This window comes from Culex quinquefasciatus, chromosome 2 (genome assembly GCF_015732765.1).
Source record: "Culex quinquefasciatus strain JHB chromosome 2, VPISU_Cqui_1.0_pri_paternal, whole genome shotgun sequence".
Taxonomy (NCBI): domain Eukaryota; kingdom Metazoa; phylum Arthropoda; class Insecta; order Diptera; family Culicidae; genus Culex; species Culex quinquefasciatus.
This window is the reverse complement of record NC_051862.1, coordinates 217117530-217141311: the sequence shown is the minus strand read 5'-3', so window position 1 is coordinate 217141311 and position 23782 is coordinate 217117530. Positions and strand designations below refer to the sequence as shown.

Sequence of the window (23782 nt, the reverse complement as noted above, 5' to 3'; positions counted from 1 at the left end):
AAAACTTGTTTTTTTTTATTTTACTTCTTTCACTTTAATTTACACTACCAAAATACTTTTTTTATATGCTACGGGACCAAAAAGATATCACCAGAGCCGTTTTTTGTGATGGTGCAAAATCTTTTTTTTTTATTTGTGCAAAATAATTAAAACCCGGACAAAATAATCAATAAAATATTTTTTTAAGCAAAATTCAATTTGTAATTACATTTTCTTTAATAGATGTATCGTTTCTTAGTTATAGCTACTATTCGGTGTACAATTTTGATTTATCTGCGTTTTTTGCTTTTTAAAAATATTTCTGGAAACGAAAGCACTCCTGAAAAAAATGTTTTAACAGCTAAGAAATTAATTTCAATTTTCTCTCTTGCTCTTTGAAAATAGGGCAATTAATTTCTGAGATACAGCCTTAGAAAGAATAATAATCGATAAAAATGTTTTTTTTTTTGAGTGTCACCTAATTAGCCTGTTTTTTTTCAATGGTACACATTTTTTGTGAAATTTCTGGTTTTTCAATAAATATATTTCAAATCATTTATATTTGGTCCAAACATTGAATTAAAAAAATCCTCTATTTGTAGAACTTTACAGAAGTAAAGCTTGATTTTAATTTTGGAAATATTTTTATTGAAAATCATAAAAGTTTCAATTTTTAACATTGAAAATCGGACCAATGCACAGTGGGAAAAAAGGGCCCAAAAAATTACCGCAACATGATTTCGCGCAAACCATCGATTGCTATACACCAAAAGCTTCGTTTTTGCACCAGGAACAATAATCCGATGAAAAATCGCACTGCACGGACCGGTGGCCGGAGTACAGGCCACCGGAAGATCCGGATTTTTGGAAAAGTGTCAGATATGTCCAATTGTGAACTGATAAGCTTTCTTCTACCATGAATAGGCATGCAAAACAATCCTAGAATAATATTAAATACCATAGGACCCATCGGAACCGGTTCCACCGATCTCCGGTGGCCACATCCGGAACCGCATTAGGAAACAGCGTAAACTAGTCATGCGACGTATCAAACTTCTTGATTTTGTATGGGGACATGAGTTATACACTCCTCTTTCAAAAACATGAAGTTTGATATGTCGCAAGAGTGGTTTCAGGAATTTGCCAAATATGATCTTCGGATGTGGCCACCGGAGAACCTGGGAACCGGTCACCGGAGGCAAAAATACATTTTAAGGATACTTTCCATCCAAAATCAAGAAGTTTGATACGTCGCATGACTAGTTTACGCTGTTTCCTAATGCGTTTCCGGATGTGGCCACCGGAGATCGGTGGAACCGGTTCCGATGGGTTCTATGGTATTTAATATTATTCTAGGATTGTTTTGCATGCCTATTCAAGGTAGAAGAAAGCTTATCAGTTCACAATTGGATAAATCTGACACTTTTTCCAAAAATCCGGATCTTCCGGTGGCCTGTACTCCGGCCACCGGTCCGTGCAGTGCGATTTTTCATCGGATTATTGTTCCTGGTGCAAAAACGAAGCTTTTGGTGTATAGCAATCGATGGTTTGCGCGAAATCATGTTGCGGTAATTTTTTGGGCCCTTTTTTCCCACTGTGCAATGGTTTCTGAGATAAAAAAACACGCTTTAACACTTAAAATTAAAAAAAAAAACATTTTCATTATTTGTTATTTTCCGATATGTTTTAGTAGTCATCAAATGCCATCATTTCCGAAAAATCAAGCATGATCAAATCTTTGACAAAGTAACGATTTTTGAAAAATAGTAATTAATCAAAAAAAGTGAAAAAGGATAAAAAATATGATGTTAAGATCAAATTTTCTATTGAAAAGTACATAGGTTAAATTTTGATAAAGAGCACCGTTTCAAAGTTATAGCCAATTTCGGGTAAATTAAGTTAACTTAGTTTCTAATTTTTTTCAAATAATGCTTTTGTTGAAAAAAATTATTAAATGTACAAAAATTTATATAATTAAATTTTCTAATCATAAAAAAGAAAGACAAGTATACAGCAATTCCCCACGAAAACAGCATGGAAAAAAACAAAAGTGCTCGGATCGGGCTCAAAATTTTTCTGGGGGTTCCCTGGCCGAAATAATTAGACCCGTATTTTTTTGTTTGACCATTAGGGTGACCTACGCCGTGTTAGGGTGGTCTGAAAAATGGCCATTTTCGTCGATTTTCGCAAAAACCACTTTTTTTCAAAAAATCATATCTCCGTGCCATTTCATCCGATTTTAGCTGTCCTATACGCAAAAGAAAGGTGATTAGTTTGGCTACTTGGGAAAAATAGTAAGAAGTTTCGAAAATCTAGCTTAACATTTGAAAAGGTCATATGAAAACTTAAAATGCTGTTTTGAAGGTCTCGGGACCTATGTCTGAAAATATTTTTATCGGATTCCTCGGAAAATTTCACATAACATATCAAAAAATGGTGAAGTTATGTTTTCGATACTCTGAGATACGATTTTTTGAAAATAAAAACTGTGTTTTTCGACGCGCCACGCGCAAAAATTGGAAAATGACGAAAACGGGGAAAAATCGACTTTTTTCACTAAAACTGCGATAACTTTAAAATTTTAGCGATGACCTATAGATGTTATGGTACCAAAAGTTGCGTCTTTTAATTACGAAAATTTTAGTACCCTAACATGTATAGGTCATCGCTGAAATTTTAAAGTTATCGCAGTTTTAGTGAAAAAAGTCGATTTTTTGCCGTTTTCGTCATTTTCCATTTTTTGCGCGTGGCGCGTCGAAAAACCCAGTTTTTATTTTCAAAAAATCGTATCTCAGAGTATCGAAAACATAACTTCACCATTTTTTGATATGTTATGTGAAATTTTCCGAGGAATCCGATAAAAATATTTTCAGACATCTTTGGTCCCGAGACCTTCAAAACAGCATTTTAAGTTTTCATAAGACCTTTTCAAATGTTAAGCTAGATTTTCGAAACTTCTTACTATTTTTCCCAAATAGCCAAACTAATCACCTTTCTTTTGCGTCTAGGACAGCTAAAATCGGATGAAATGGCACGGAGATATGATTTTTTGAAAAAAGTGGTTTTTGCGAAAATCGACGAAAATTGCCATTTTTCGGACCACCCTAACACGGCGTAGGTCACCCTAATGGCCAAACAAAAAAATACGGGTCTAATTATTTCGGCCAAGGATCCACCAGAAAAATTTTGAGCCCGATCGGAGAACTTTTTTTTCGAATCATGCTGTTTTCGTGGGGAATTGCTGTATACAGAAATGCTAAGTTCTAAGAATTATTTGGAAAAAAGTGCCCTTTAAAATTATTTTTTTTCAATTTAATTTAAAAAAGTATTTTTAAAAGATATTTTTTGAAATGTCTTAAATAAGTGTTTAAACCAACTGAAACTGGCTGAGCCCTTTCAAAAAGTTATTCTTGATTATAAAGTTGATTTTAAATTATTTTGTTAAGTTTCAAGTTATTTTTTATTTTCTTAGCATTCAGGATTTTTTTTTGTTAAAATAATTTAAAATTTAACGATATTTTTCCGAAATTTTGTTATAAAGATTACGGGTTTAAAAGGGCTTACCTAGTTTCATCCCAATAAAACACTTATTTTTGACATTTAAAAAAAATATTGTCGAAAATATTTTTATAAGTGAATTTGGATTAAAAAACTGTGAAAGACTCTATATTTTTCTGATAAAAATATCTTTCAAGTCGATCAGAAATGTTAATATTATGTTTAATGTTCATTTATTTTACTGTTTATTTTAATTCAGTATTGAATTATATTGTAAATTTTCTTTGCCAATATGCATTTGTAATGCTCTTTCATGGTTGGTTGGTTGGTTCTTTTTTTTAATTATTTAAAAAAATATTGATAAAAAACAGTGAAATTTTCAGTTGAAGCAAATTTAAATATCCATTTTATGATGATTGATAAGGCTCAAATATGACTGATTCTTTAGTTATTATTTCAAGACTGATGAATAATATTTTTCGCCCTCATACTGAATCGAAATTTATTAAAAAAAAAACAAACAAGTTTTCTCGCTAAATGAATTACAAATATTCTGAAACTGAATACTTAACCCACTAAACAATAACAAATTTTGTTTATTTTGCATATTTAAGTGTAAAAAAAATGTGTATGTGAGACTACAAATTTATGGTTTAGAGAAAAAAACACATTTTCAAAAATGTTTTTAACATTATCAAAAAATAATATTTAATTACTCAAGCTGATTTCATTCTAAACCTATTCAAAGCCGAGAATATGTTGTAGATAATAATTGCATTATTTGTATTAAAATAATTATAATATTTTTTTACCAAAAACAAATAAATAATAGAAAAATAGTTTCGGCTTGAACAAGATTTGTTTTGATTTATGCTCTGTGGATATTTTATGTTCATTACATTTTGGATAACGTCGTTTTGCAAGATGAATGGAAATCAGAATTTAAAATTCGTTTTAATTTTTTGTTTAGAACCAATATGTATTTTTGTTTTTTTTTTTTTCTATAATTAACTTATTTCATAAAATATTTCGTCATTTAATAATTATTAAAAAAAGAAAAACAAAATAAAATACAAGTATGGAATTTCTCAGTTTTGAATAAGGTAATAATATGTTTAGTCTCTATTGTTTGCCACAAAAGTTTCACCAAAAGTTACATCGCAATTCGAAACAACAACAACAAAAAACAACCAAATCGCCTCAACTCCACCAATCGGAAATTTCCGTCGAGTCCGGAGGTCGATGCCCTCCCTCTTTCATGCGTAAACTTTTGCATCCACCTGGGCAGCACAGCAAGACCCGCAAACAAAAACACGCTTCTCAAAATGGCCTTTTCTCGCAGGAAATGGAATTTGGTCAGCATGGAGGCGGCGAGGTTATCGCGATCGCACCAAACTACCATTGCCACCGGTCCAGGATATTGGATGCTGCGAGATTAGAACAATTCAAATGCGAAAAAGCAACAAAAAAAAAACTCCGAGTTGCGACGAACTATCACTGACTCTGTTGTCGTGTCTGACTCTGACTCTGTTGGTTGTTTGGTCTTCTTCAAATATTGCCTGTAGGCCGAAAGTGATGCCACCACAGTTGCTGGTGCTGTTGTTTGAATTTCAGTATTGTGTTTGTGATTGGATGTTTGGTTGTTTGTTTTTTTTGCCACACTGTCACTATTCTAGCCGAATCAATAAGGAGTGTTATTTCCAGTGGATTGAATCCTGCCAATGGGATATTGAGAAGGAAAAAAATGCAATGTATTAGGGGAAATTGACAAAAAATAATGACTTGAAAAAGCAAAATTGTTCCTTTAAAAAATAAAACCGGCTAAGAAATTATCGGAAAGTTTAAATTTTGAAATTGACTCTTTTGTCTAACAATAGTTGACAAATTCCCCCGTTCCATGTCACACAAAACTGTTGTCGTCTGAAGGGGGTCACGAAATTTGGGCGACACGCTACCTGATATCTTTCGCGGTTTTGGGGGAGGGGCAATGAAATCGAATAGAATTTTCGGGGGGAGTCAAAATTCCACACTGTCTGGGAATTTCCCCCCCCCCCCTCAACCCCAAGTGTCCCTCAAGTGTCTACGTCAATTGATGACACTCTCGAATTGCAGTTTGCATGAGCACAGTCAATCTATCAATTTTGGATTCTTATTTTTTTTTGTTTTCGAGAACCCACTCAACCTTAATCGGTTTTCGTTCTATTGATTTTGGATAGTTTCATAACCGCTCAATTGCACATGAAAGCTTGCTCGCTCGCCACCCCGTCTTGTTCAGTGGGTGGAATAAAGTTGTCGCTGCTTTACAAAACAAACAGAATAATTATGTTTTTTTGTTTTGCTCAACCTCACTTTGTCAACATTGCACGTTTGCGATCGAGAACGCACAAACATCATAAATCTTGTCATCGGGGGCAGGAAATTACAACAGCAAAAAAGTTTATTAAATTTTCAATTTTATTTTTCATGAATTATTAATGTCACCTGTGGGCGACGAGGACGGCGATGGTCGAGCGACACACAATGACTTGTGTTGTGATGTTGTTGATTTTTCGATTTCTTTTTCACCTTGTATCAATAATGTTACACGTGTTTTTTGTTCATGTTGCGGGGTGACCTATTTCTTTAGAATTTCTGTTTGATTCTGTAAATTAATTGTTGAAAAAGTTGAATCAAGTTGAAATGTTTCAAGAATAAATAATTGATTTTAACCAATTTAACCCTCTACGGCCCAAATATTGTTTCTTTCGATTTTTTTTTCCATGTTCAGAAGGTCATTTTGGACAACTTTTGTTCTACGAAAAACTATACTTCTCTTGTTTTATGTTTTTCTTGTATTATTTTTAGTAATTTAATTCGCGTTTCTCTTGTTTAGATTATCTTTGTTTTTGTTAATATTTGGCCTATTCTACCACCTCCTGATATTAAATTTCGCCTTTCTAATTTGTTCATGTTTTTACAGTCACTTTTTCGATTTTTTGCTTGTTTTTTACATGGCGCAATCTATGCCTCTACGCATTTTTTTTACAATTTAAATGATAATGGTGCCATTTAAGAGGTAAAAATGTGAAAAACAAGGAAAAAATTGAAAAGTGACTGTAAAAACATGAACAAATTAGATAGGCGTAGAATAGGCCAAATACTACCGAAAACAAAGATAAACTAAACAAGATAAATGCAAATTAAATTACTAAAAATACAACATGAAAAACATGAAACAAAAGAAGTAAAGTTCTTCGTCGAACAAAAGTTGCTCAAATGACTTTCTGAACACGGGAAAAATAAAAAAAATCGAAAAAAAAAAATTGAGCAGTAGAGGGTAAACAATATAATGAAAGCCATTCAAAGAGTTCAAATCGATGAAAATTAATGTTTCTAAGTATCACATAATTTGCCTGTGATTTTCAACTGACGATATCGTGAACCTTTTACGAAATTTTCCGATCTTTTCAATATTTTTTATACAAATGTTTTATAATTTGGTCAAAATTAAGAAACTGGGAAAATTTTTAGTTTTATACTTTTTTAAAAGTTAAGCAAGATTTTAAAATATTGAATTTATATTTAAAAGTAAATCGAATATTTTCCGAATAGAACTAATATTTCCCGAAATATCGACAGTTGAAAATTTCAGGCTAATGGGGTGACACTTTTAGAATTTCATTTTCATCTTCGACTTTTTGGCGAGGGTTTGAGCCTCTTGAGAGAAAATTGTAGGAAATTTTCTCAGCTTTTCAAAAATATTTTTTTTAGTTTCTTTCAAGAATTGTTGAAAATCCTTTTAAAAAAATCTAACGTTTATAATTTAAAGTAGTTAAGCGATTCAGATTTCATTTCAAGATTTTGTCGACCTCACTAAAACTTTAATTTTTATATTTTTTTTTCGAAGTAGAACTGTTATATTGTATAAAACATTTTTTGATACTATTTGCTTAAAAGTTCGTATGGTTGGGTTTGGATTTAAATTTTAGTTTTTTTTTGCTTCCCCGCCCAATATCGACCTTGACGAAAACCGAAAGACGAAAACTTTAGATGAAAATTGGATCAGCCTTATAACTTGCAAACAGTAAATTTTATAAAAAAGTGAAGAACTTTTCGATTGCAAATAAAATTTTGATAAAAAAAAATTAATAATTTGTTGCCCGGATTTTCTCTATTTCTGTCAAAAAAAATATCTCCTTAATCAAATTTTGCACCATCACAGACTATGGCTCAAAATATTTATGTTTAAGTCCCCAGAACTAAAACTAAAACATATAAAAAAATCAAAAATTGCAAAATACTAATTTTTAGATTGCAACCTTCAGTCATAGATAGTTGAATGAATTAAATGTTATATTTTTCGCGTTTCCATTTTTTTGCTAAAATTTCTAATCATAACCTACAACTTTGTCTTTGTCATCAAATCGACCAGAAAATTCCTTCATAAGATACAGAAAAAAAATGTGTGGAGACTTTTATGGAAAAACTTATCATGCAAAATGCCTTCTTTTGACATGAACAAAGTGTCCTCAAAATCAACAAAATTTAAATCGCATGAAAAAAAATTTGCGAGGTTTTAAAGAACTAATCTTCTTCTATATATATAAAAAATTTCGATGGTTTTGTTCGAACGCGAATCAGTTTAATACGGAGCGTCGGATCGAGGTGCTCTTTGTTGCGTTGGGTTCGTATACGTCCAAGGAAGGTTCTTACGCCAAAAAGTTACAACTTTGACCACTCTGGAACCGATTCCGGAAAATCTGCAGATTGTATGGGAAAAATTACGTAAAATCAAATTTCGATCACAGGAGGCTGAATAAGCAAAAAAGTTAAAAACGTCAACAAACGAAAAAAAGGCAGAACGAAGTTTGTCGGGTAAGGCTTGTCTATAGAATAAAAAAAACCCTGAAAACAAGCACAAAATTGAAAAAAGTGGTTAAAATACGCAAAATGTTCTCTTCAAAACGGGAAAAAATAAAATCTTCGAAAAAAAATTGTACATTAAAGGGTTAAACTTTAAGGTGCAATGGGGGCATCAATAAACCACGTGGATACTTGAGATAGATGGAGTTGGCGATTGTTCACGCTTCTTATTAAAACATGTTTAAAGGGACATTTTTCCACAAGAGGGTCTGTAATTTAAAAAAAAGTGTCCACGTGATTTATGGATGGCCCCAAAAATTTTTTGAAGGATCTTTACTCCAGTTCTTAAAAATACAAACAATCAAAAGAATCATAAAATTCCTTCTGCAACATGATGTGTCACCAACTTGTCATAAATGTCGCACTACATGTTGTATTTGTCACAAGCATGCTGCAACATCGGTATTTGACCACTAGCTCCTGAAGAGCCCGCATTGTTAAAGTCTTATTTTTCAATCATCTTCAAGACAAACAACCCTTTTTCCGAAAATGACCCAATATTTAAGCGCTTCCTGTTGCTCTCGGAAGATTGTTTACCCTTGGCCCATGTTTGCTTTCGATATTTCAACCTTTCCGCAGTTTTTGTCAGCAAATTTTCACCCCTTTTCCCTCGCGTTTCCTCTATACAAAACAAACAAAGAGAGAAAAAAGTGGACTCCCAAAGCTCAAACAACGGAAAACAAACTCTCATCGTAATAATGCCGACGAAAAAAAAAGCGAAGAGAAAGGCGAATTGCGAGTGGAAAAGTGGAACTCTTCATAATGCCCTTTTCATTAGGTGAACGAGATTTTCCTCCCCACCTCATCCTCACACATGAGATTTTTCCGGACCCTCTTTTTTGTGATTTGTGTGGCGCACGGTATAGTTACAGTTTTCCTTTGGCTTTTTTTCGATTTTTTTTTCGTCAATTCTCGGTTATGGTCGTTATCATTTTTTTGTCAGTTGGAGCGAGGGTCAAGGGACAGCATTATATTTCGCCAACATTGTTTGTTCTTGTATCAAATCGGTTTCATTTGAGAAATATCAAATGAATGTGGAGAAAGGTCACGGTTGTCCTGGGTGACAATCTTTTGAGGAGCCTTTTTCCTTCATTTAGGCGCAAATTTGTGGGTCACTTGAGATAAAATTGGGTCTTTTGATGTTTTTACGGGATGGAAATTTACCCTTTTTAAGGCAATTTTCATAATTTGATCAATTTAATTATTTATTAATTAAAATGTCTTCCATTTAATTCCCCAAACTCAAGCGAAAAGAACTTCAAATTATTTCTAACAAGCCACCAACACGACATCCCTTAAGAGGATTTCGCCATTATTATCCCCCGTCCCACGCCACAGCTTCGATTGGAATTTCATTAAATTGATTTAATCAATTTGTGCGCCTTGCGTGGCCGGACAATGCCCCGGTTAGTTACGTGTCCTCCTTCCCTGGGGACAAACACAAATTTAGCCCATTTTGCCTCCCCCCTCAGGTGAGGTCCAAGTAGCCATTGCTGCCATGTTTTTCTTAGCGGGAAACGTCGATGATAGCATGTCAATCGCGGGTCTCCTATCGACCGTCATCGCCTACTACTTTTTTTGTTCGGTGGTGCACTGTGGAAAATTGTCACCTTAATTTTATGGGGGAAACTAGTCGAATTTCGCGTAACTTTTGTCACAGTGTCGAGCGAAACAAAAACTAAACGCGAACCTCTAATCTACCTTTATTGGTGACACTCACGAGGCCATTTTTCTACCATTTTTGTGTCGCACAGGACTCGTGTGACGAAAGTCGGCGAGTGAGCTTGTGTGTGTGAGCACACGCGTATGTGTGCATGTCACCGGTAAACTTTATTACCATAAAACGTGGATGGGGTGGTGACGAAAAAATTCAGAATAATGGGAACATGAAGAGGAAAAAAGCTCTGTTAGCTTTGGCAACCATTCTGAGTGCAGACAATTCTAGTGTAAGGAGCACACAAAAAAACTTAAAGATAAATAAAAATACAATAACGGAAAAGAAACAAGAAACAAGAAACAAGAAACAAGAAACAAGAAACAAGAAACAAGAAACAAGAAACAAGAAACAAGAAACAAGAAACAAGAAACAAGAAACAAGAAACAAGAAACAAGAAACAAGAAACAAGAAACAAGAAACAAGAAACAAGAAACAAGAAACAAGAAACAAGAAACAAGAAACAAGAAACAAGAAACAAGAAACAAGAAACAAGAAACAAGAAACAAGAAACAAGAAACAAGAAACAAGAAACAAGAAACAAGAAACAAGAAACAAGAAACAAGAAACAAGAAACAAGAAACAAGAAACAAGAAACAAGAAACAAGAAACAAGAAACAAGAAACAAGAAACAAGAAACAAGAAACAAGAAACAAGAAACAAGAAACAAGAAACAAGAAACAAGAAACAAGAAACAAGAAACAAGAAACAAGAAACAAGAAACAAGAAACAAGAAACAAGAAACAAGAAACAAGAAACAAGAAACAAGAAACAAGAAACAAGAAACAAGAAACAAGAAACAAGAAACAAGAAACAAGAAACAAGAAACAAGAAACAAGAAACAAGAAACAAGAAACAAGAAACAAGAAACAAGAAACAAGAAACAAGAAACAAGAAACAAGAAACAAGAAACAAGAAACAAGAAACAAGAAACAAGAAACAAGAAACAAGAAACAAGAAACAAGAAACAAGAAACAAGAAACAAGAAACAAGAAACAAGAAACAAGAAACAAGAAACAAGAAACAAGAAACAAGAAACAAGAAACAAGAAACAAGAAACAAGAAACAAGAAACAAGAAACAAGAAACAAGAAACAAGAAACAAGAAACAAGAAACAAGAAACAAGAAACAAGAAACAAGAAACAAGAAACAAGAAACAAGAAACAAGAAACAAGAAACAAGAAACAAGAAACAAGAAACAAGAAACAAGAAACAAGAAACAAGAATCTGTTGTTTCTGTTGTTTCTGTTGTTTCTGTTGTTTCTGTTGTTTCTGTTGTTTCTGTTGTTTCTGTTGTTTCTGTTGTTTCTGTTGTTTCTGTTGTTTCTGCTGTTTCTGTTGTTTCTGTTTTTCTGTGTTCGTTTATTTCAACAATATTTTCACTGTTCCTCATAAACAAAACCTTAGGGGAGGGTGGTTACCGCGCGGCACCGGTCCCAACTTCGTTACGAAGTCATTAAGTTAAGTTGAGCCTGGCGTTGTCGTCGAGCTTTTCTCTTCTTTTCCCACGCAAGGCTGCCAAGGTGTGGACAAAAGCAGGTGGAGGTTTTTGGAGAAGGGAGAAAGCTTAGTCTGAGCTAAGCCAAATTGGTGCTTTCAGAGTAAGAAGAGAGCGCGCGGGAAAGCGAAATGGAAATCTGTCATTAAATTTAATAGTAGAAATTGAATTTTACCATTAGATGGCGTGTGCAATGGTGAAGGCAACACAATGACAAAAACATGCCACACGAAACATAAATGGAGGGTGATTTTTGCTGGTGTATTATTTTTAGTAGAATAAATTACATTTCGATTAGAGTGATTGTTGGGAAATGTGTTTAGAGTTGTCTATGTCGAGGGTGAATCAATGGACTGGTATCCTAGAGGGGTTCAAAATTGATGGTTTCAATACAGGCAATTGATTGATTGGAGAATAATATTTGTTCAAATTATGATGGTTGATTGACATAAGCAAATATTATTTCCAAATTGAATATTCAAATTAATCGATAACCGCCAATCTATCAATTTCGACCGACTGTTACAAATTTCTCTCAATCTAGAAAAAGACTGTCATTTCCAATAAAAACGACTCTTTTGAAAAACAATCAATCTCGCTTCCTTCGAGGCAACAAAAGAGAGCTTTTCCATCCAAGTCATTATTTTTAATTCATTGCTCAATCGAATCCTGGCTCGAACCCAGCATCAGCACAAACATTCACTGGCAAGCACAAAACATCTCGCAGAGTTCGCGTCCTTATTTCTTCCAATAAAACCATCAATGCAGCGGAAAATGATGAAGAAATGCTCAATAATTTATTTAATTTCTTTCTCTGTTTTCTCTCCTCCTTTCCAGACAATGAAACGGCACTTTTTTCTTCCACTCGATGTGGCCAGAGGTCCCGGTCCAGTTCCGTTTTGAGACAACATTCGAGTGGCGGACAAGACGTCCAGACAGATCTTTGGACAGATGTAGGGAATCTTCCCACGGGGGGAAAGCGAGTCTTTCGAGTCAGAGAAGGATAACAAACCAATAAATTTTAATTAACGATGGTAGTTATTATAACTGATTCTCGGTGGCGGTTGTGTTTCTGACGGGGTGATCGTCCAACTTCCGATTCCGGGCCGTTGGACGGGTGGAGGAAATTGACAGGAGAGGTCGGGAGGAGGAGAGAGGTGGGGAAACAAACAGGAAATGGAACGGAAAATAATAATCATTCGATGGTGGGTGGAGAGAGCTTGGACAGTGAAGTTCTCTAGTAAATAGGTTAACATAGAAAAAAATATCAATTTCTTTAATTTTACTCCAATTTTCTTCAATTTCTTTTAATTTTTACTCAATTTATTTAACCTATTTAATTTTTTTTTAATTTTTTTTTAAATTTCTTTAAAATTTCTTTAAAATATCTTCTAATTTCTTTCAATTTTCTTTCAAATTTCTTTCAAATTTTTTTCAAATTTATTTTAAATTTTTAAAATTTCTTTAAAATTTCTTTAAAATTTCTTTCAAATTTCTTTCAAATTTCTTTCAAATTTCTTTCAAATTTCTTTCAAATTTCTTTAAAATTTCTTTAAAATTTCTTTCAAATTTCTTTCAAATTTCTTTCAAATTTCCTTCAAATTTCTTTCAAATTTCTTTCAAATTTCTTTCAAATTTCTTTCAAATTTCTTTCAAATTTCTTTCAAATTTCTTTCGAATTTCTTTTAAATTTCTTTCAATTTTCTTTCAAATGTCTTTCATATTTCTTTAAAATTTCTTTTAAATTTCTTTTAAATTTCTTTTAAATTTCTTTTAAATTTCTTTTAAATTTCTTTTAAATTTCTTTTAAATTTCTTTCAAATTTCTTTTAAATTTCTTTTAAATTTCTTTTAAATTTCTTTTAAATTTCTTTTAAATTTCTTTAAAATTTATTTTTAATTTTTTAAATTTCTTTCAAATTTCTTTCAAATTTCTTTCAAATTTCTTTCAAATTTCTTTCAAATTTCTTTCAAATTTCTTTCAAATTTCGTTCAAATTTCTTTCAAATTTCTTTCAAATTTCTTTCAAATTTCTTTCAAATTTCTTTCAAATTTCTTTCAAATTTCTTTCAAATTTCTTTCAAATTTCTTTCAAATTTCTTTCAAATTTCTTTCAAATTTCTTTCAAATTTCTTTCAAATTTCTTTCAAATTTCTTTCAAATTTCTTTCAAATTTCTTTCAAATTTCCTTCAAATTTCTTTCAAATTTCTTTCAAATTTCTTTCAAATTTCTTTCAAATTTCTTTCAAATTTCTTTCAAATTTCTTTCAAATTTCTTTCAAATTTCTTTAAAAAAAATTTCAAATTTCTTTCAAATTTCTTTTAAATTTCTTTCAAATTTCTTTCAAATTTCTTTCAAATTTCCTTCAAATTTCTTTCAAATTTCTTTCAAATTTCTTTCAAATTTCTTTCAAATTTCTTTCAAATTTCTTTCAAATTTCTTTCGAATTTCTTTTAAATTTCTTTCAATTTTCTTTCAAATGTCTTTCATATTTCTTTAAAATTTCTTTTAAATTTCTTTTAAATTTCTTTTAAATTTCTTTTAAATTTCTTTTAAATTTCTTTTAAATTTCTTTTAAATTTCTTTTAAATTTCTTTAAAATTTATTTTTAATTTTTTAAATTTCTTTCAAATTTCTTTCAAATTTCTTTCAAATTTCTTTCAAATTTCTTTCAAATTTCGTTCAAATTTCTTTCAAATTTCTTTCAAATTTCTTTCAAATTTCTTTCAAATTTCTTTCAAATTTCTTTCAAATTTCTTTCAAATTTCTTTCAAATTTCTTTCAAATTTCTTTCAAATTTCTTTCAAATTTCCTTCAAATTTCTTTCAAATTTCTTTCCAATTTCTTTCAAAATTCTTTCAAAATTCTTTCAAAATTCTTTCAAATTTCTTTCAATTTTTTTTCAAATTTCTTTCAAATTTCTTTCAAACTTCTTTCAAATTTCTTTCAAATTTCTTTCAAATTTCTTTCAAATTTCTTTCAAATTTCTTTCAAATTTCTTTCAAATTTCTTTCAAATTTCTTTCAAATTTCTTTCAAATTTCTTTCAAATTTCTTTCAAATTTCTTTCAAATTTCTTTCAATTTTCTTTCAAATTTCTTTCGAATTTCTTTTAAATTTCTTTCAAATGTCTTTCATATTTCTTTAAAGTTTCTTTAAAATTTCTTTAAAGTTTCTTTAAAATTTCTTTAAAATTTCTTTAAAATTTCTTTTGAATTTCTTTCAAATTTCTTTCAAATTTCTTTCAAATTTCTTTTAAATTTCTTTCAAATTTCTTTTAAATTTCTTTTAAATTTCTTTTAAATTTCTTTTAAATTTCTTTTAAATTTCTCTTAAATTTATTTTAAATTTCTTTCAAATTTCTTTCAAATTTCTTTCAAATTTCTTTCAAATTTCTTTCAAATTTCTTTCAAATTTCTTTCAAATTTCTTTCAAATTTCTTTCAAATTTCTTTCAAATTTCTTTCAAATTTCTTTCAAATTTCTTTCAAATTTCTTTCAAATTTCTTTCAAATTTCTTTCAAATTTCTTTCAAATTTCTTTCAAATTGCTTTCAAATTTCTTTCAAATTTCGTTCAAATTTCTTTCAAATTTCTTTTAAATTTCTTTCAAATTTCTTTCAAATTTCTTTCAAATTTCTTTCAAATTTCTTTCAAATTTCTTTCAAATTTCTTTCAAATTTCTTTCAAATTTCTTTCAAATTTCTTTCAAATTTCTTTCACATTTCTTTCAAATTTCTTTCAAGTTTCTTTCAAATTTCTTTAAAGTTTCTATCAAATTTCTTTAAAATTTCCATCAAATTACATTCAAATTTCTTTCAAATTACTTTCAAATTACTTTCAAATTCCTTTCAAATTTCTTTCAAATTTGATTCAAATTTCTTTTAACTTCATTCAAAATTTCTTTATAATTATTTTCAATTTAATTTTTATCAAGTTTCCTTGATAAATCAAACTTTTACTTATATTTTTATCAATTCTTTCAAAGTTCTTCAAAATTCTTTCAAATGCCTTTTAAAAAAAATTTCAATATTTTCATTCAAATTTTGATCAATATTTTTTTTATTTTATAACAAATTTTCTAAAAAAATCCTTATTTTGATTATATTTCTTTCATGTATCGTTTCATTTCGTTTTTATTCTTTTAAAATTTTTTCGATTTGTTGCATTTTAATTTTCAAATTAAATTTCAATTTCATTCAAATTTATTTAAAAATTATTTCATTGGATTATATTTCTTTCTAGATTCTTTTGTATTGATTTCAATTTCTTTCAAATCAAAATCTTTTAATTTTAAAAAAAACATTTAATACTTCTATTTCTTCCAGTTAGGTTTTTTTTTAGATTTTTTCGTTTTTTTATTTTTTAGTTTTTTTTACAATTTTAATCATCATTTTTTTTACATTTCATTCGATTTTTTTTCTTCTTTTAATTACAGCATTGATTTTATTCAAAAATCTAAAAGAAATTTCAGTAGTAATTTTTTTTTTCTAATTTCTTTTTCCATTTCTTTTAATTTTGTACAATTTCTTTCATTTTATATTTTTCATATTCTTTCAATTCCTTACATTCTTTTTATATTATTTTAATTGTTTTAAATTTATTTTAATTTCTTTTTATATCTTTCAATTTATCAGCCTCTTTTTACTCTGGCCTCAAATCAAAGCTTACATAAGTGACTTTTTCTAAATATTCTAAATAATATAAAACTCAAATAAATGTTTGCAAGCATCTTTCCGTTGATGATTTACCTGAAAATGTTTTTTGATAGTTCAAAATTGCAAAATTTGCATCATTTGTCTTAAACTATTTAGTGTGCCGAAAATAATTATGCAAATCTTTTTAATTTTTACAATTTCTTTCTTTTTATTTCATGTTCTTTTTAGTTTTCTTCAATTTTTTCAATTTCATTTAATTTCTGTTTCTTTTTTCTATCAATTCTATACAGTTTCTACATTGTTATAAATTTTCTAACAGTTTTAACCATTTCTATCAATTTCTTAACAAATTATGCAATTATTTACAATTATACAATTTACACAGTTTTAGAAAATGTCTTACTTTTTTTAATGATTACTTCCAAATTCTTAGAATTCTTTATTTCTAATAATTTGTTTTAATTGAAAACAAGTTTCTACAATTGCTTTAAATAACTTGCTTTTATTTTTCAAATATGCTTCAGAATGAGAATGAATTAAAATTAAGTATTTAATCAGCTTATTAATTAAAATTTTAGAATTGAATATATTTTAGAAATTGTTCGAAATTTTGAAAAAATATATGTTAAAATTATGGTATTACTAGAAGTTATAGTGCAGACAACACCATTTTTAATGTTATTAAATTCTGTATTAAAATATGGTTTTAGACCAAAAAACGTTATTTTGTCTTTTAAAGTGTAGTTGTGTAGTATAAAGTATAGTTTCTAACATAGTTCATTACTCCCGGCTTAGGATTTGTAATCTTAATTACACTTTAATTAGGACAATCAGTGGGAGCTCTTCTCTTAAAAGGGTGAAGAAAAACAATTAGTAAATGTGTCAGAGCACTGCAGCAGTAGTAACAGCAAAAGTAAAATTACAACTTCTCACTGAAGACTGCAATCGACTGAAGCTGAAGTTCAGTGGAAAAGTTTTGCTCCTCCTCAGAAGAAGAAAAACTGTGTGTGAGTACACGCTAAATCGAGAAGGATGATTTTCGGGACGCAACAAAAAAAAATCCACTACAGAAGTGCTTTTTCATTAGTGCCTTATGAAATATTAATTAAGAGCGGCAGCGGGAGTGATGTTTTGAGAGTTTTCCCTCCGTGCCGCCGTTTTGGGTGGGAGGACGGAAAAAAAAGATTGGCGACAGTCCCGGGAATGATATGGCTCTCATCATTCACGGTTTCCCGGAGTTTTATCTCTTTTTTTTTTGCTCGCCAGTTCATTTTTAATTAGCAGCACAAAGAGAGAAAAAAAAGAATCGGCAGGTGGAACTTCTGTTGCTCTGCAGCCTGCAAGTCCTCGACTTATTTGAATTAAATTTCCAGCCAGAATTGACGTGCAAATAGACATTTAGAGAGTCACATTGCATTCAGGTGCTCTCGAAATGTCAAGCGGTTCTGGCATCGGAGGTGGCCATGAAGCTCGACTCGGGGAAGACCGCGTGTGCTCACGACTTGACATAATTAAAAAGAGTGCCATGACTTTTATTTGGACCACGTGGCGGGCGTTTCTTATCAAGTTTCAGGACATTTTTTTTCGGGTGCGGACAGAGGACAATGTCAACGGCACGCACTTTTTTAGGTTTTTTTATTTTTTGCTTCTGCTGCTGACTTTGTGTTTGTCTACGCGGTTATCGTGTGACTTTTTGGCAGCAAGGTTGGAGCAAAAACGTTATCTTCGGTGCAGGTTGCTTCGTGACTGGCTACTGATAAGAGATTTGGTATTGTTGAAAAAAAAAATATGAAGTTGAATAAGATTTCTGTGATATTATGTTAGAGGGGTTGCCTCAGTTTTATGCCTTGAAGAATATCTTAAAATTATCAAATTTTCAAAACATCTGGCTTTTTCTAAGTTTTAGTTACGATTCATGAACTGTGTTGATCCAATCCTCAACACCCTGATTAAAACTAGTTCAACCCCGAAACATGCGTCAACTTTTGACACAAACGTCGAGAAAAACCAACAGAGACCACAAAAAGAAACTCCAGGAAAAAACAACAAACTCACACACGCACCTTCTGTTATCTGTGCCTTCTTCGTTCATTTCCCAATCCAAAAACCAGTCAGTGTCGTCACCGTTGTCGTCGTCCCATCCAAGTAGCCATGTGGTTCTTCCCATCCGTCCTTCCTTCCTGGGTGTCAACTACGCGGAGACCACGATGACTGGCCAACTTGGTTCCGTTCCATTTCGGCTAGATAAAAAAAGCCAGTCAGCCTGCTGCGATGCGCCTCTGCCAGCTTGCCTCTATGGCCAAAGCAAATATAGATAACGCGACTCTCCGACAACGGCCTGGCGAGACCTGACTCTGGCAAAAGGTTGATAACGTCGCGCCCACTTAGTACTAATCACCGCCTCGTACCGTCGACATCCAACCGCCGCCGCCGTCGCGAGAGTTTCAGCGTTATCGTTAGCGTTAGCGCAGTAGTCCTTGTCGATCCTCGTGAGTCGTGAGTCGCCTACTTTGATTAGAAAGATTAGGGAAAGGGATTGTTACAGAACAGGGAGGAAAAGAGAACACACACACTAACGCTTCTTACCTGTGCGCACGAAGAAGTGAAACAAGTCAAGTGACGTGACGCACGTACAAGCAATACACGCTCAGACAAGTTTATCTAAGATAAGATTATTTTCTGTCTCTTTTTCAGCTTCTTCTTGATTGTGTTTCCGTGTGGTTTCGGCAACAAGTGTTTGTGCGTTAGCGTTTGAGGAAGATTCGAAGCGTCCGTAAAAAAAGAAGTGTGAAAAGCTAAAAGAGAGTGAGGAAAATCCCTCGGAAAAGCGCAACGTAATAAGCTTAAGGGGAGAGGAGCCAGTCCCGTGTATATTTCTACATTTCCGCATAGCAAAAAAAAAGGTGTTCATTTTGTACCCCGCTCGCCACCCCCCTCTCATTGTGCTCGTGGCTAAGAGTGTGGCCTCTATTTTGCGTGCGTGCGTGTTTTTATCCGTGAGTGTTCGTGCGAGTTAGTTTTTTCTTTCCTTTGTGTCCCTATTTCTATTTTTGTGTGTAAGTGTCCGTTTACTCGTTGCGCAAGTAAAAATTAAGCAAAAGCAAGTGTTCCTTTCAAATAAAAAAATAAATAAATAAAAAAAATCAACAATGCTTAATTCGTTGGAAGCGTTGGCCGGCAAGATTTCGCCCGGATCCGGCAAGAGTTCCCCACCGGTCGGAACGTCCCCGGGAGGAGCCGGCCCGGGCACCACCCTGCTGGACAGTAACGGCAACAAAGTGCTGCTAGGTGGATACGTAGCGGCCCACCACCACCAGCTGCTGCACGCGGCAAAGCACCCGTACCAGAAGCCGGGCCTCAGCAACAACAACAACACCGGAAACGTCGTCGTCAACGGAAGTTCCGGCGGTGCGGCGGCCCTCGGTGGTGGCGTCCCACCGGCCATCGGAATCGGCAGCACCAGCAATGGGACCACCGCCGGGACGACGCCACCGGCGGCCATCTTGGCCGAGCATTACCCGCACCACCATCACCTCCAGAGCAGTCTGCACCAGCTGCATCTGTTGCACCAGCAGCAGCAGCAGCGGACGGCGGCGGCCGGAAGTCCCGGCGGGCCGGCCGGAGCGGCCACCATTCCGGACGTGCCCGACGGGATGACCGAGGCGATGCAGCTGGACGCGATGAACGCAGCGAAGGAAAAGTGAGTTGAAACAATGATTTGGTAGTTTGGGACCCTGAAGAAGGCGGCAAAGTAGGCCGAAACGTTGAAACAATTTTGACAATTTTGACAAATTTGACAAATTTGACAATTTTGACAATTTTGACAATTTTGTCAATTTTGACAATTTTGACAATTTTGACAATTTTGACAATTTTGACAATTTTGACAATTTTGACAATTTTGACAATTTTGACAATTTTGACAATTTTGACAATTTTGACAATTTTGACAATTTTGACAATTTTGACAATTTTGACAACTTTGACAATTTTGACAATTTTGACAATTTTGACAATTTTGACAATTTTGACAATTTTGACAATTTTGACAATTTTGACAATTTTGACAATTTTGACAATTTTGACAATTTTGACAATTTTGACAATTTTGACAATTTTGACAATTTTGACAATTTTGACAATTTTGACAATTTTGACAATTTTGACAATTTTGACAATTTTGACAATTTTGACAATTTTGACAATTTTGACAATTTTGACAATTTTGACAATTTTGACAATTTTGACAATTTTGACAATTTTGACAATTTTGACAATTTTGACAATTTTGACAATTTTGACAATTTTGACAATTTTGACAATTTTGACAATTTTGACAATTTTGACAATTTTGACAATTTTGACAATTTTGACAATTTTGACAACTTTGACAATTTTGACAATTTTGACAATTTTGACAATTTTGACAACTTTGACAATTTTGACAATTTTGACAATTTTGACAATTTTGACAATTTTGACAATTTTGACAATTTTGACAATTTTGACAATTTTGACAATTTTGACAATTTTGACAATTTTGACAATTTTGTCAATTTTGACAATTTTGACAATTTTGACAATTTTGACAATTTTGACAATTTTGACAATTTTGACAATTTTGACAATTTTGACAATTTTGACAATTTTGACAATTTTGACAATTTTGACAATTTTGACAATTTTGACAATTTTGTCAATTTTGACAATTTTGACAATTTTGACAATTTTGACAATTTTGACAATTTTGACAATTTTGACAATTTTGTCAATTTTGACAATTTTGACAATTTTGACAATTTTGACAATTTTGACAATTTTGACAATTTTGACAATTTTGACAATTTTGACAATTTTGACAATTTTGACAATTTTGACAATTTTGACAATTTTGACAATTTTGACAATTTTGACAATTTTGACAATTTTGACAATTTTGACAATTTTGACAATTTTGACAATTTTGACAATTTTGACAATTTTGACAATTTTGACAATTTTGACAATTTTGACAATTTTGACAATTTTGACAATTTTGACAATTTTGACAATTTTGACAATTTTGACAATTTTGACAATTTTGACAATTTTGACAATTTTGACAATTTTGACAATTTTGACAATTTTGACAATTTTGACAATTTTGACAATTTTGACAATTTTGACAATTTTGACAATTTTGACAATTTTGACAATTTTGACAATTTTGACAATTTTGACAATTTTGACAATTTTGACACTTTTATGCGCGAAAAAAAATTCTTCCTTATTTCTATATTAAAATTATTGATGCAAAAAATAATCATAATACAAAGCGCACAGACATTTAACAACACAGCTTCTAACGAAAATCGGACTGAAAATGATATTTTCTTTCATCAGCGGCTCAATGGTCTAGGGGTATGATTCTCGCTTTGGGTGCGAGAGGTCCCGGGTTCAAATCCCGGTTGAGCCCGTGTTCTTTTTTATTTAGTTTTTTTTATCGTTTAATTTCAAAGTGTTAAAGTTGTCTCTTTTTTCAATTCGATATTTTCGTTCTGTTATTGTATATTTTTTTATTTTTTTGTTCAATTTTTTTTAAATATGAATTGCTTATAATTTTTGAAATGCATTCATACAGAATTGTATGAATATTAAAGAAATCTATAATTCAGCATTTTGTTTTAATTTATGTCTTCGGAAACGTAAAAAATTAAACCGACAGAGGAAATAAAAATGAGTCTGCTTTTCAATCAAAGCAATATCTGAAAGCTTAGTTTAACTCCAAATATAAAAAATAATAAAATTTAAGATTGAATAACTTTCTGTGTGTCAATCAATCAATCAATTTCAAAAATCCTAAAAGTCTTTAAAAATTTGTTCCGGGCTCAACCGGGATTTGAACCCGGGACCTCTCGCACCCAAAGCGAGAATCATACCCCTAGACCATTGAGCCGCTTACATTTTTAATTAATCAGTAAGGCATCAAAATTGCCGTATAGTGTTGACTCAGTCATCATCCAAATCTCAACTAGCTTTTTGTGCTTCTCTTCTGTTCAAATCCCGGGCAGACGGTAATAACAAAATTCATGCCATTTCAATAACAAGCACCGTTAAAATCACAGAAAGTGTTATGGAATCTTCTTGAAAAAATCCTTTTTTGCATAAAAGTTTATTAACAGTTTATGTTATCATAACAAAATTTGTTATTGGTCTGATATTGGTTGAAAGCCAAATCAAATTTGGAATAACATTTTTTGTTATGGAAGAATAACTCCAACTGTTATTGATTGGATTAGTTGCCAAAGTTACAAAAAAGAATAACAAAAATTTGTTCGAAGAATAACCTAAAATGTTATTAGTCTGTTATTACAATAAAAATCCAAAATCAAAAAAAAACATAATGAAGAATAATAAATCTTGTTATAAATAACATAAAATGTTATTGGCCTAGTATTTTCAAATATCAAAAAATGTTATTCCCACGTTATTTCCGTCTGCTCGGGATCATAATAAAAAAACTAAAAATAAAACAACTTCGTCGAGTATCTGCCAATCACTTATCATCTGGCTCAATGGTCTAGGGGTATGATTTTCGCTTCGGGTGCGAGAGGTCCCGGGTTCAAATCCCGGTTGAGCCCTCTTTTTGCAAAGTTTTTTTTTCAAAACTGCTATTAATTAACACCTCACCCTACACAACGAGTATTATTTACCGGTCGCAGCGTTATCTCTCGCACTCGTTTCAGTCACTTCCACTCGTAGTTTGTTGCTCTCGGAGTTGCAGAAGAGGGCGTACAAACAGTCGTCCAAAGATAAGAAAAACCAACCAAAAAGAGATAGGCTGAAGGGAGAAGCAGCAAACGACGTTGTAACGAGAACTAATTAGGTGGTGTTTGTTTAGGAGATTTTTGAGAGATAACAGTTTTTTGAGTTGTAAAAAGCTGTTGAAATTTGTTCTTGGATTTGTTTTCTAATGCAGATGAAGTGGTTTTTCGATGCAAATGACCTCATGAAGAGGAAAAACTAGTTTCCATTACAGCTAAAGATCATTGACTCCTCTCGGCCATTACTGTTTCCGAGCATAAACTTTTCCCTTTTTTTCGGCAAAGCCAACCCCTGAACCCGATGGAACGTGAAAAATTTGCCCCATTTGTCGTAAGCCGTGAGAAATGGCCACACATACTCAGCACTGGATTATTTCGGCTTGAAGCGAAGGCAGATCGGGGATCGTCCCTTAAAAAAGATACAACGCGCACACTTTCAAACTCCCATAAGAGCATCGATTTGCAGACGATTTATATTCCCACTTCGAGTCCTTTTTCCCCCCTCTCGTGTGGAGGGGAGTGTGCGGTAAATTGGGACACAAACATCGTTTAGACATCCTCTAGGTCGTCGTCAGCGATTCAATCAATTTCGGCCAACCGAAAAGAGTCGACCTTCGTCTTTGGGAAAGAGCTTTTTTACGCAAGACTAGAGGATTAATATTAATGGACCTTGCTCGAGTTTCGGGAATTTAATGCAGGGGGCGGGTGAGGAAGATCTCACTAGTCAAATTGG

At 32.2% G+C, this 23782-nt stretch overlaps 1 protein-coding gene and 3 non-coding genes across 4 annotated transcripts in view; 3 read left to right on the top strand and 1 right to left on the bottom strand.

Annotated features, from left to right (window-relative positions):
- LOC119766499 overlaps positions 1 to 19950 on the top strand; it is a 65382-nt gene extending 45432 nt beyond the window's left edge. Inside the window, exon 2 of the mRNA XM_038251085.1 lies at positions 18941 to 19950. Within this exon, the coding sequence (XP_038107013.1) occupies positions 19396 to 19950 (555 nt within the window). The 5' untranslated portion in view covers positions 18941 to 19395. The remainder of the gene's footprint in view (positions 1 to 18940) is intronic.
- Positions 19951 to 21629: 1679 nt separating this feature from the next.
- Positions 21630 to 21701, top strand: Trnap-ugg. The gene has a single exon. It is a non-coding gene; the product is annotated as a tRNA-Pro (tRNA).
- Positions 21702 to 22109: 408 nt separating this feature from the next.
- On the bottom strand, positions 22110 to 22181 carry Trnap-ugg. The gene has a single exon. It is a non-coding gene; the product is annotated as a tRNA-Pro (tRNA).
- Positions 22182 to 22794: 613 nt separating this feature from the next.
- On the top strand, positions 22795 to 22866 carry Trnap-cgg. Its single transcript has one exon. It is a non-coding gene; the product is annotated as a tRNA-Pro (tRNA).
- Positions 22867 to 23782: the final 916 nt, after the last annotated feature.